General features: G+C 37.4%; 1 protein-coding gene across 1 annotated transcript in view; it reads right to left on the reverse strand.

The window, feature by feature from the left end:
• Positions 1-14,875, reverse strand: part of Efhc2 (EF-hand domain containing 2) — a 196,301-nt gene that overhangs the window by 103,484 nt on the left and 77,942 nt on the right. Inside the window, 2 exon segments of the mRNA XM_032890363.1 lie at positions 7,697-7,948; positions 11,009-11,232. Coding sequence (XP_032746254.1) covers positions 7,697-7,948; positions 11,009-11,232 — 476 coding nt within the window.

The following is a 14,875-nucleotide window of genomic DNA, read 5'->3' on the forward strand; positions in this document are numbered from 1 at the left end:
TCTCACACACACACACACACACACACACACACACACACACACGCAAAACAAAAACTCCATTCCAACAACAAAAATAACAGGAACTAACAATCATTGGTCTTTAATATCGCTCAACATCAGTGGACTCAATTACCTAATAAAAAGACATAGGTTGAGAGAGCTGACAGACTGGATATACAAACAGGATCCAGCATTATGTTGCAAGCAAGAAACATATCTGTGCAACAAAGGCAGTCACTACCTCAGAGTAAAGAGCGGAAAAGAAGTTCTCTAAGCAAACAGTCCCAAGAAACAAGCTGGAGTCACCATTCTATAATATCCAACAAAGTACAGTTTCAACCAAAAGTAGTCAAAAGAGAAATGGAAGGGCACTTCATACTCATCAGGGAAAAATCCACTAAAGGGAAGACTCAATTATGAAAATCTATTCCCCAAATGCAAGAGCACCCACATTCATAAAAGAAACTTTACTAAAGCTTAACACATACATTGAACCTCACACAGTAATAGTGAGAGACTTCAATAACCCACTCTCACCAATGAACAGGTCATTTAAATAAACTAAACAGAGGCACAGTGAAACTAACAGAAGTTGTAAAACAAATGGGTTTAACAGATACTACAGAACATTTCACCCTGAAAGAACTTACCTTCTTCTCAGCACCTCATGGAACCTTCTCCAAAATTGACCATATAATCAGTCACAAAACAAGTCTCAACAGATACAAGAAGATTGAAATGATCCCATGCATCCTATCAGACCATTATGGACTAAGGCTGGTCTTCAATAACAACAAAAATGACAGAAAGCCCATATGCACATGGAAGTTGAACAATGTTCTACTCAATGATAACTTGGTTGGGAAAAAAATAAATTAAAGAGTTTCTAGAATTCAATGAAAATGAAGGCACAGCTTGGACACAATGAAAGCAGTGTTAAAAAGAAAATATAGCAATAAGTGCCTTCATTAAGAAAATGGAGAGAGGGGTTGGGGATTTAGCTCAGCAGTAGAGCGCTTGCCTAGGAAGTGCAAGGCCCTGGGTTCGGTCCCCAGCTCCAGGAAAAAAAAAAAGAAATTGGAGAGATCCTACAGGAGTGACTTAACATCCCATCTAAAAGCTCCAGAACAGGAAGAAGCAAACAAGAGGAGTAGAAGGCAGAAAATAGTCAAACTCAGGGCTGAAATCCACCAGATAAAAACAAAGAAAACAATACAGAGAGTCAACAAAATCAAGATCTGTTTCTTTGAAAAAAATCAACAAGATAGATAAACCCTTACCAAACTAGATAAAGGATACAACAATAGTATCCAAATTAACAAAATCAGAAATGAAAAGGGAGACATAACAACAGAAATTGAAGAAATATAAAAAAAAAAAAATCATCAGGTCTTACTATAAAAAGGCTATCCTCAACAAAACCAGAAAATGTAGATGAAACGTTTGATTTTTCTAGACAGACACAATGAACCAAAGTTAAATCAAGATCATGTAAACAATCTAAAGAGTCTCGGAACACCCTAGTAAATAGAAGCAGTCAATAAAGCAATAAAGTCCTCCCAACCAAAAAAAAAGGCCCAGAGCCAGATGGATTTAGTGCAGAATTCTACCAGACCTTCAAAGAAGAGCTAATATCAATACTGCTCAAACTGCTCCACTAAATAAAAACAGAAGGAACATTCCTAATTCATTCTATGAAGCCACAGTTACTCAGACTCCTAAACCACACGAAGACTCAACAAAGAAAGAGAACTTCAGGCCAATTTTCCTTATGAATATTGATGTAAAAATACTTAATAAAATTCTCGCAAAACTGAATTTAAGAACACATCAAAGCCATCATTCACCATGATCAAGTAGGGATACAGCGATGGTTCAATATACAAAAACATCCATCAGTGTAGTCCACTATATAAACAATCTCAAAGAAAAAAATCACATGATCTTCTTATTAGATGCTCAAAAAAGCCTTTAACAAAATACAACATTTTTCCATATTAAAAGTCTTGGAGCTGGATCCCAATTTGGGCCTATTGTTAGACCTGGTTTCCTCAGGTTTTTCTCCATTTTTGTCCCTACAGTTCTTTCAGACAGTAACAATTATGGGTCAGAGTTTTTGACTGTGGAATGGCAAACCCATCCCTCAACTGATGCCTACTCTTTCTGCTGGAGGTGGGCTCTTCAAGCTCCCTCTCCCCACTATGGGGCATTCCATCTAAGGTCCCTCTCTTTGAGTCCTGTGTCTCTCACCTCCTAGGTCTCTGGTACACTCTGGAAGGTCCCCCCACCTTCTACCTTCTGTGGTTGCCTGTTTCCATTCTTTCTGGTAGTCCTAAGGACTTAAGTCCTGTTTTCCCACCCAATACCTGAGCATGTTCCCCTCTTCCCCTCCCTGTCCCCTTCCCACCTAAGTCCCTCACTCCCCACTCCTGTGATTGCTTTCTTCTCCCTCCCAAGTGGGATTGAGGCATCCTCGATTGGGTCCTTCAGCTTGTAAAGTTTTTTTTTAAGTTCTGTCGATTGTATCCTGGGTATCCTGTACTTTTTTTTTTTTTTTTTTTTTTGGCTAATATCCACTTGTTAGTGAGTACACACCATGCATGTCTTTTGGGGACTGAGTTACCTCATTCAGGATGTTCTATCTATTTGTCTGCAAAACAGGATGTCCTTGTTCTTAATAGCTGAGTAGTATTCCATTTTGTAAATGAACCACATTTTCTGTATCCATTCTTAGCCCTGACACTATTACTGAGGCTATGGAGTGCTCACAAAAAGGGGCTTATCATGACTGCCCTGAGAGACACAATAAGCAGCTGAAAAAGTCAGATGCAGATATTTACACACAATCAATGGGCAGAAGCTGCTGACTCCTGTGGTTGAATTAGGGAAAAGTTGGGAGAAGCTGAGGAGGATGATAACCCTGTAGGAGGACCAGCAGTCTCGATTAACCTCAACCTCTAAGATCTCTCAGACACTGGACCACCAACCAGGCAGCATATACCAGCTGATATGAAGCCCCCAACACATATACAGCAGAGGACTTCTGGGTCTAGATTCAGTCAGAGAAGATGCACTTAACATCCAAGAAACTGGAGGTCCCAGAAAATTTAGAGGTCTAGTGAGGTCGGGGATGGGAGTGGGTGTAGGGACATCCTCATGGAGACAGGGCGCGGGTAAGAGGTATGGGATGTGGAAAAGTTGGAGGGTGGACCAGAAGGGGGATAAAATATGGATTGTAAAAAATTATTAAATGAATTTTTTAATTCTTGGGGAGATCAGGAATTCATGTCACATACCTAAACATACTAAAAACAATACACAGCAAACCACCAGCCAACATCAAATTAAATGAAGAGAAACTTGAAGCAATCCCACTACAATCAGGGACAAGACAAGGCTGCCCACTCTCTTCCTATCTATTTAATATAGTACTTGAGGTTCTAGCCAGAGCAATTAGACAACAAAAGGAAATCATGCAGATACAATTTGGAAAGGAAGAAGTCAAAGTATCATTCTTTGTGGATGATACGACAGTATACATAAGTGAGCCCCAAAATTCTACCAGAGAGCTCCTACAGCTGATAAACAACTTGAGAAAAGTGGCTGGATATAAAATTAACTCAAACAAATCAGTAGCCTTCTTTATACAAGTGATAAACAGGCTAAGAAAGAAATTAGGGAAACAATACCCTTCATGATAGTCACAAATGATATAAAATACCTTGGTCTAATTCTAACCAAGCAAGTTGAAGATCTATATAACAAGAACTTCAAGTCCCTGAAGAAAGAAATGGAAGACTTCACAAGACGGAATGATTTCCCAAGCTCATGGATTGGTGGGATTAACAGTAAAAATGGTCTTCTCAAAAGCTATCTACAGATTCAATGAAACACCGAAGAAAAGGGCAACACAATTCTTCACAGACATGGAAAGAGCAATTCTCAACTTCATAACAAAAATTCAGGGTAGTAAAAACAATTTTCAATAATAAAAGAACTTATGGTGGAATACCATCCCTAATCTCAAGATGTATTACAAAGCAGCAATAGTGATTTAAAAAAAACTGCATGGTATCAGTACAGAAACAGGCAGGTTGATCAATGGAATAGAACTGAAGACCTGAGAAAGAAGAGATAGGAGGGGGAGAGAGAGAGAAGCCATGGCAGGACAAGGGAGGCTGACGTAAAGATCTCGCTCTGTGTACTTACAGGTTGTTATCAATGTTCCCAAGGGATGGATGGTACCGGGCTCTGTACGTTTAAGAGGACAATTACACCTTATCAATTGGATCTAAGAGTATTGTGTTATGTGTTCTTTTATGTGACGGTTTGAGTGTAGGAAAATGTGCAGTGGCTGGAGACACTGGGCCACCGTGGAGTTGGGATGTGTTTCCACCAAGATATCTTGGGGCACTGAGGTGCTAGACTGAGCGAGCTAAAAGACACAATTTTTTTTTTTTATATTTTTACAACAACGGATGGCGAACCAATGTGATGGGCAAGAATCCATTAGTAATCCTAAGAGTTGAGAGAAAGTTTTTATTTTCTAAGAAGAGGCCAGCTCCATGTTAAGTCATGTGATCTCTCACACCTGGGCTGGCAGGCTGTAGGTCCCCTGCTGTATGATAAGTAATGGCAGCTCAGAGAGTTAGAGATTAAAAGCTGCTTTTTAAAGAAAGTTGTTTAGAAAGTCTTTCAGGACACTCATACTCTTTTTAATGTGGGCTCCACGGGAATTTTGGATTGAAATCCTAGTTAGACAAGCTACTTCTTAATTACAGGTATTATTAAAAGGTGATTAAGTTTGTTTTTAGAAAGTAGAGAGTAAAGAAATTACCTTAATCAGGAAGGGATTTTCATCCACAGTTCAGAACTTAGATAGGAAAAAATTAGTCACTAACTCCAAGTAGAGAGATGTGATGAATGTCTGTAACACCAGGAAGAGCGAATACAGACATATATTATAGAAGTTATTAAGGTTAAAGAAAAATCTGTGGCACCAGGTAGAGAGCTTAACAGATGGATATATTTTGGGCTAAAGTCCTGAGTTTTAAGTTGCTTATTGGTTTTAGAATTGATAGAAGGTGTTTAACTTTGTTTAAAGGAGAGTAAAGTGATTACCCGAATGACATGGGGGTTTTCATCTATGGTTCGGAACTTAGATAGGGAAAAATTGGTCACTAACTCCAAGTAGAGAGTTGTGATAAATGTCTGTAACACCAGGGAGAGTGAATGCAGACATATATTATAGAAGTTATTAAGGTTAAATAAAAATCTGTGGCTCCGAGTAGAGAGCTTGACAGATTGAGATATTTTGGGCTAAAGTCCTGGTTTGATATGTTGCTTATTGATATTGGAATTGATAGAAAGTATTTGGTTTTTTCATGAATTATCCTGCTAAAGGCCATATGGCTCGTTGATGCCAGCTAGCGAGGATTTGTGGTTACTTTTGATATTTACCACAACAGGAAGCTCGTATTCTCTTAACGTGGGCTCCACGGGAATTTTGGGTTAATTTCCTGATATCATAGAGTACAAAAACCTATCAGGCTCATTGTTTAGCTTACTCCCTTTTTAAAAAATTGTTTAGTCTTCATGATGGGTGTGACTTTAAAGAGTTTTATTATTATTATTTTTATTTTATTGTTAGTTTTATTATTAGTTTTATTATTATTACTCTTGGAGAGAGTGCAAAATAAAACCTTTTCTGGTTTCAGATTAAGGAACACAGTATTTGGGAGAAAGATTTTGTCATTGTGTTTTTAAAAGGTGTGATTAGGCTCTGGAAACCTCACCGAGTCATACTGATCAGATTTGATAGAGGTAGACCGCCTGAAAAAATTAATTCAGGAGAATCAAACAAAAAGAGATTTCGATTGTAAACTTTTTTCTTGAGAGTTGTATTTTACAGAGTGTGCCTACTTGGATTCCTGATATCAAGGACTTTCAGCTGGGTCCAGTCAGGACACATCGGCTACAGCATTTGCTTCATTCTTCCTACCCCCTACCCCAAAGGATATCTCAACGCCCATATACAGCTTGAAGAAGTTATAGAGGAGTTGTCACCCCAATTCCCTGAACTTTGGGGGCTGAAAGTGGTTATTCTAAAGTTGTTTTAATGAGGAAATTAAAATTGATTGTAATTTAACAGGGAAGAATTAGCTAGCTTGAGTTATACAGTCCTAATCTCATTTGTTAACTAAGCTAAAATCATATCTTTGCTTTGGTATAGAATTTATTTGTTAAAAGTTTAAAAGTACAAGGTTTAGAGCCAGTTCTTCTATTGATGTCATTACAAACTTCTGAGTTGATTACACATGTGAGTTAAGGGCCAAATAGCAAACATATTGCTGACTTTGTGAGAGGACTTCCAAGATACTATTAAGATATAAAGACAACAGTACAGATTGTCTTATATAGGTAGATGGATTTCAAAAACGTCAGAAATCCACAAAATTTGAGATTTAAAGTTATTTATCTTTTTGTTGAGACATATCTGCTCCTAACAGTTCCCTTTTGGTGGATTTAACAGAGAATTTGAACATCTCTACCTCTAGGTGAGGCCATACTTTGTGGCTAGGCAGTCACTAGACAAAACTGCCTGTTTCATCTGCAGACTAATACTGTCCAGAAAAGGACAAATTATGCAGAATAGTTGACTGATAAACTCTGCCAAGACAGGGTGATCAGCCCTTCAAAATCTGCATTTCAAGAGTCTGCCAGTGGATTTTGGGCTAGAAGGCTGAAGACTTGCGTTCACATGTTGCTAACAGGGGATTGTGCTAGTGGAGATTTGTCTCTACAACCTCTTAGTTCTAGAAGTCATGTTAGGCTTCCTATGTGAGACAGATAAACATACTTACAGCAAATCATTGGAGTGAGGTCGGGGACTCCTATGGAAGTTAGGGGAAGGACTATAGGAACTGAAGGGGAAAGCATCACCCTAGGAAGACCAAAAGTCTCAACTAACCCAGCTCCTTCAGAGCTCCCAGAGACTAAGCCATCAACCAAAGAGCAGACATAGACTAGTCCGTGCCTCTCATCCCTCCCCAGCACATATGTAGCAGAAGACTGCCTTTTCTGGCCTCAGTAGGAGAGAATGCATCTAATACTGTAGAGACTTGATGACCCAACGAAAGGGGATGCTGGAGGAGGGGTTAGGTGGGAAGGTGAGATGTAGGTTGGATGGGTGAGGGGATGGGTGAGAGGTGAGCATCCTCTCATAGGCAAAGGCAAGGGGAGATGAAGAACTCTGGGAGATGGGGCCTAGAAGGGGGTCAATATTTGGAATACAAATAAATACAATAATTTAATAAAAAAAGAAAATGCCTCAATCAAATTAGTCTGTGGGGTATTTTGTTGCTTGACAATGTAGAAATGCACAGCTCACTGTTGATAGAACCACCCCTGGGTGCTGAATAAGCCACGAAGAGCAAGTGAGTAAACAGCACTCCAGGTACCTGCCCTGCATGAGTTCTGGCTCTGACTTCCCTCAGAGATGGACTGTGATGTGTAACTATAAGCTCAAAAAGTCCCTTCCCCTATAAGTGGCGTTTAGTCATAGTATCTTAGCACAGCAATAGAAACCCTAACTAAACCAAGCAGCATATGGCAAGTATCATCACAGAGCCATCGCACACCATTCCAAATAATGACTCAAGTCTCTTGGCCCAAAAACATACTCAAAACTGCTTACCTTGGGAAGTTTACTCCTCCGAAGGAATGATGACATAGCATCCCGGCCCGAATTAGATGGCAGTATTTCTCTGATTTCAATAGTATCATCACAAAGGAAGTAATGAAGGACAAATTCTCTACGATCCCCAAACAGTGAGGCTGAATCATCCCACAGGCAGAAGAAACGCAAAACCTTCCCATCATACTGGAGGAATCGTTTCAGGGTGTCAAAAGAATGATAGGGACGAAAAGGATCCACAAACTCTAACGTCTGTAAGTGGAAAAAGAGGCAGAAATAAAGCAGGCTTTATGTAGTCATATCTTGGAGACAATCAGTTAATGTAAAGATTATGTTCTGTAGACTATTCTGTCATCCTGTTTTAAAAGTTTTCAACTAAATACTATGACATACAGATATACAAATTCACAGTCAGTTTTAACCTATAGGATACAGGCAAATATTAAATTTTTCATATTTTGTTAAACAACATTTTAACATACTAAACTATATTTCTGGGATATGTTTGAAGTTGACTTTTCTCAAAGCCTTTATTTTATTCTTAATTTTATTATGAATGAACAAACCTACTCTACGGTGACAGAAACCAAAACAGTAATTGTGTCTGTATAGGGGATATCACAAGAAAGGGTGACTTCAGGAGACTTGACTAGAAAGGGGAACAAAGGCATATTTTGTTGTTATGGGAAATAGTCTGTATATTTTCTTTTTTTTGTTTTCTGCTATGCTAATTGAACCCAGCGTCTTATACATTCTGTGGAAATGTTCTGTGGGTGAGCTACATCCCCAGCCCCAAACATTTGACATTTTTTTCATATTGGTTACTTTGGTATACACATTTTCCAAACACTGAGTTGCACTGATTTAAGATTTGACCTGTATTTGTTTAAAATTTATAAACCAAATCCCAAACTGATTGTATTTTCATTTTAAAAATCTGTCTTTCTACCAGAAATCTCTCATCTCTGTGTGCATGCATGCTTGTGCATGTGTGTATGTACAAAGATAAGAGGAAGAAATATATTTATGGTTTAATTTTGCTAAAAATTTCAGATATCCAGGAAATGGACATACAAACAGCAAATGGAGAACTTCCACTCCACACAGAAACCCTATTTGGCAAGACTCAGCATGCTCTAGAAGCATTGAGTTCCATGGTCCTTTTGGATCATCTTTCCTTCAATTTGCAACCTCTTAGCCCTGTCTTAGAGTATAGCTGCCTCTATTCTATCTGGTATAAGCAAATGATATTGTTAGGTAAGGAAAGATTCACTTGGGAAATATTATCCCAAAAATGAGTTATATAATCGTTCTCAAAATTTCTGAATTTTTGTGTTTATTCAGGGTAGTCTAGCTTCAATTTTATCTCAAGAGGAAAACAAAAAATACTTCTAGACGGCATTCTACACTTATCCTTAATATTTAAGTGAAATTATGGGACCTCTGCTTTAATTAGTTGAAATGGTTTTAATGTATAAGACTGCTAATAATGTATTATTGATCATATACCATTAAGATCTTGTTCAGTTTAAGCAAAATAGTTTAACTTTACATAACAAGGCAGCAGCAAACACTTAACTAAATCCATAAAGCCCAATATAAAAGCCTCTTATTAAACTTAATTTTCCAAAGACTTCTATATTTATTGATGAGGGTTTTTGGCCCCATTTAAATACCAAAATGGTTCCCAAAATCTGAAAGGAAATCATTAAAACATTTCCTTTTCCTTGGTATTTACTTCCAACTGTTATCACAACTTTTTCTTCCTTAGAAGACTATAAAACCTGACAGTATGTTGAATAATATGAGATTCATATAATTTTTCATCATTCACAATCATTATCATACAACAATAACTGCTGTTGGATACATATAGCCATATGCTGGGAGCATTAACTTATAAGGATCTTTTTCCTTCAGATTCTCTATGAGGCTTCAGAAGACTGTACTTATCATTCAGGGCATATGATAAACATAAAAATGAATCCAAACCTGAAAAATCTTTTACAGCGATACAAAGTTATTTTACCTTAGATATTCCAGGAGTAATAATACATATACTTCACAGTAGGATTATATGCCTACAACATCAAAAAATAATTTGCTGAGGCTAAGAGGCAGGTACAGGGGAATGATGTCACATATAGCTTTTAATGAGAGATTAAAAAAAAGAGTCAAAGGGAATTTCATTTTAAATTTTGTTATTCTGAAACGAAATTAATTATGAGTTTTGAAAACAATAAAAATCAGATAAAACCAACTTATTGAGACAGCAATTAGAATAGTAGTTATCTTGGAGGAGAGAGAAGGACTGATTAGAAAAGTCCGGGATGGGGGGAGAAGGAACTGTTCAACATTGTAGTTTGGATGCAGGTTAAGACTCATTCCAAGGTACATTTAACGCTTATATGTTTGGTTACATGAAGTTCTATATTAACAACAACAAAAAATAATGAGGAGTGGTAGCCCACATCTGTAATCCCAACATTTAAGAATCAGGAGGAGGTCAGTAAGTTCAAGGTCAGCCTGAGTTACACAGTGAATTCAACACTTGCCTATGTCATTATAGTAAAACCTTGTCTCAAGAATATGTAAATAAATAAATACAAAATAAAAATACAAAGGGAAATAAATGATAATAATGAAAATTAAGGTAAGAATCCAGAATTTCCAGTCCAGTCCCAATAAGGAGCCTGGCTAGGTTTGTGGCCTAACCAATGATTCTTCTTTTGTATATTCTGAGCCTTCTGGAAAAGAAGAAAATTAGGGTCAAGTAATCAGTTTAAAGAACTGCAGAACAATTATCACTGAATTTTTGTTCAGTAAGATGAAATTTTAAACTCAACTGGGAGAAATGCAAACCACAGCTACTTCACTCTTCTAGAATATTCCAGCATCCAAGTTTACAAAGTTCCAAGAAGGAAGGAAAGGGAATGTTCAAAGTTCAATTTATTTAATCAGTTGTTCAGAAGACATATTTTTCTCAACCAGAAACAGGGAACTAAAACCAGAAAACACAGGCAGAAGAAATGTGGACTCAACTTACATTATATTGGTAACCACAAAACTAATTGTGGGTTCCTAGACATTATCCAACCTACATAGATCACAAAATACTCTACAGCTGGAAGGGAGGCTCCCCAAAAGTAATGGAGGGTGAAGGTGAAGGAAAGCAGCAAGGAAGGAAACGAGGGGATCATTCCTGTTCTGTGACCACCATTTGGTCTTCCTTTCTATCCAAGAAGAACAAGACAACTCTCATAACTATGATTTTCTCTGAAGACAAAAAGTCACAGATGTATTTGTTCTTACCTCTCTCCGCATTTTCATGTAGGGATCAAATGGACGTTGTCCTGGAGGATTCAATTTGATTCCTATTTTCCTCAGAAAGTTTTTTGTGAATGGATCACAATCATAAATCTTGAACGTGCGTCCATAGAAGACAACACTTATGTTGATATTGAAGTCGTACACAGTATAAAACTGATCATCATAAGGAGGTGGGAAAGGAATCCGATGACGCCTGATAGAAGTACCTGGGGAAAAATGAAACGCAGTTTTAGTCATTTGGCTAGCAGGAAGTTATGTTATATGTAAGCAACAACCTTGAATGCTTCCTTGTGACATGGTAGAAGGCAAGCAAGCGGCTGTTTCTAAGAAGCAACATTATACATTTAAACTCAAGTAAAAGTGAGCAAAGACTTTTAAGGTCCAGAGTTCTCTGACCAGCACGATAAGACATTTGAATTTCCTAAGTGTTGTTATGGAAGTTTTTTTATAAACCACAAAGAATAGAGGACAGGAATGGATATAAAAGAGGGGTAGTGTTAGAATGGTAAGCAAAATGCCACTGTCATGTACCTACCTGTCCTACAAAAATAGACTTGCTTTCAGTTACTACAGAAACCCAACACATTCAACTAAACAAAGCATTAAGGCCCCAAAGTAAAGTGTTCATTAAAGGCTCAAAAGGCTAAAACAAAACAAAAGAAAACAAAAATAACAAGAAAACTAACAAACTTTAGCTTCTGTGTACCAGGACTAGGATTTACAGCTTCAGTAATCATGAATGACTTTAGGTTGCTTGGAAAGTTCAAAAGAATCCTTGTTTATCTAGAAATGTAGTCTTCCTTCTTCCTCCAGTACCTTTACCTATATCCACCCAACCACATCCAACAAATGAGGATTATTAAAGACTTTATAGTTTTAGCCAGTACTCTGAGTCAGAGATTCTTGATTTCATCACCATCTTCCATATCCAATGCTAGTTCTACAGTGCTCATTCTCTTAATAGTAGAGACAAAGCAATAATTCACTATTGAATAGTGGTGAAGAGCAGCAAAAGGGACCATCCCTTATTTGAGCCAGTGCCTAAGCTGCAATTCCCAAGAGGAAAGAGAGAAAATGAAGATAACACCTACAAATGTGAGTGGCACAAGAGAGGAACCCTGACTTTAGGGAACCTGCTCCTTCTGTGGGGAGTTAGGAGTCTTACTAGACCAAACAATAAACATATCACCTTGTGTGATTCAGGGAAGGACTACCTCTGTCTTCCAAGGCTATAAGACAATCTGTACTAGAAACCAAGGCCATCTTTGTCTTTCCAAAGCTGTCTGTGTATAGAAATAGCTTCGAGGAGTGAACTCTGAGCAAAAAGCAGTCTACATTTCAAGGTATACAATGGAAGCTACACATGCAGAGCTATCTTTCAACATGTATTTCTGACTTAGGCCTGAGAACCTACCCTTAGAGCAAAGGGGGAAAGAACCAAAGGACATCACATTGCTAATAATCCAGTAACATGTGGCTTGTGTGACTTCAGTATAGAAACATTTTAATAGAAAGATATCACCTTATGTTCGTAGTGCTGTATATAATATTGAGAATAGTGCCTTTTCTCCAAACATAAAAATACTTAAAACTTACTCATTCTTGTTCATTATAAGAACAGTTAATGAATAATCTTTATGAGCCAGGAACTGTGTTGGGTACTGTTCCACTACTCTACTTATCTCTTCAGTTTGCTGAAGAGAAATTAAGTAAAATCATTTTCATCTTCTTTTCTTCATAGCAATTTTTAATTACTTGGTACATTAAATTAAAATAACAAAACTATACAATTAGAACGGGCATAGATTATTTTTAAATGTACTACATAAAAGATGATATACTTTTATTGCAAAGAATTATACTTCAATTAGCCTTTAATTTATGCCATTGAAAACAGAATGCAAATTATTTAATCATTCAAGATTAGACATTTAGAACAAATTGCATACTTAAAAATCTATAAAAGAATGGGCATTTCAGATATTTCCAGGAACTATTATATATCTTTTTAAAAAATACTTGCATTGTGACAGGTTATTAAATACTCAACAATCTGGAGCTTCCTCAAAACTTTCATCTATGGAACTAGGGAAGTGGCTCTGTGGATAAAGCACTTGTCCAGATGTACAGAGCCTTCAGAAATGCCTGGATAGAGTGACAGCTACCTGTAGCTCTAGTACTCAGGAAACAGATACACAGATAGCTAGGACAAGCTGCCAGCTATCTAGATGAGAATGAATCTTTGAGCTACAGGTTCAATGAGAGAGCCTGCTTCAATTAATAAAGTAGAGAGAGAACAAGGAAGATACCCCAGCATTGACTTTGACCCTCTACATGCATACACACACACATGCACACTACATATACAAATGCAATAATGTACATTCATACTGTGATTGTCTCAACCCCCATAGTCGTGGGCATTTGAATACCTGGTCCACAATCGATGACAGTATTTGGGAGCTATAGGAAATATAGCCTTGTTGTGAGAAGTATGTCACTGGTGGCAGACTTTGAGTTCATTCTGCCTTATGCTTGTTGTTCAATACATAAGCTATCACCTCCTTTCTTGCTGCCATAATCTTACACTCTGGAACTATAAGGTCAAATAAACCTTTCTGCTGTAAGCAGCTTTGGTCATGGTGTTTTATATCAGCAATAAAAAAGTAATACATATACTTATGGTTTGTACTTCATTTTAAGAATTCAAATGAGCTATAGCTTTGTTAAGTATGGCTCTGAGTAGGAATATTATCACTTTCAAGGTATTAGTAGACTATAGTGCATTTAAATAATAATAATAACCACCATTGCCATCATAGACCTAGAATAGACTTTTCTTGACACATCCAATCCTCAATAATAAGTATCAATGTTTGCTTCACAGATGTGAAACTAAAGCTAAGAATGCTTAAGTGTCTAGACCAATGTTATAGTCTAAGAATTGAGAGAAGCATTTTGAACTTGAGATTTCAGACTAACAAAACATCGTCATTTTCTACAGTTTTCACTGAGTTATATCTCACTGTGTATCATCCAGAAAGTACTTAAGTAAAGGAGTAGAGGAAGATCCACAGGCAAATTGAATAGAAATGAGCTGGAGAGACATCAGCTACAATGAAAGGAAAAGAAATTGATGGTCGAGCTACTCTCTCTAAACATCCTGTCCCCCTTCTAAGTACTAGTTTCCAGAACCAGACACCTGTTCCCTGTACCACATGGCATTTCTACCCTCCATTGCTTATATCTCAGAACTCCTCATGGCTTCCTTAGGTCAGCCCCCATTAGATGCTTTTGAAAATATCAGAAATGTAGTAATAGAAAACAGTCTTGACTATCTATGGGCTAGAATCAGAAAGTGGGTATATCAGCCAATAAAAATTTACCAACAACAACCACCACAGGAAAAAAAACAAAAAAACCTAACATCACAAGAATCAAGGGTGAATCAGAAACCCTGTGTGAAGCATTTGAAATATGTATGGTTTCAAATGAGAGCTTTTAGTCATATATTTCCATGATCTCTCAATTGTGTACTCTAAGGATTATACCATGTATTTATAGAATTTGTATGTTTACAGTCTTCCATGATAAATGGCAAGGACTTTACCAGTGGGGTTTGTTTGTAGAATACCAAAGAAATTGGCAGGATGCCATGTCTTTGGCACACACTGAAAAGCAGTTGAAGTCATTAAAGTAAAAGAATACAAAGGAAAGCCTGCACCCTGGCAGTCCTTTAACTTTTCAGATGTTCATAAAGCTGCTGGAATACACATCCAAGCATCCAGTGCTTGCCCTCCAGTTAGTCCTCATCTCTCTACCCCAAAAGGGGTCTGCTATCTGACTACA

The sequence above is a fragment of the Rattus rattus genome, chromosome X (assembly GCF_011064425.1).
Source record: "Rattus rattus isolate New Zealand chromosome X, Rrattus_CSIRO_v1, whole genome shotgun sequence".
In the NCBI taxonomy this organism is placed as follows: domain Eukaryota; kingdom Metazoa; phylum Chordata; class Mammalia; order Rodentia; family Muridae; genus Rattus; species Rattus rattus.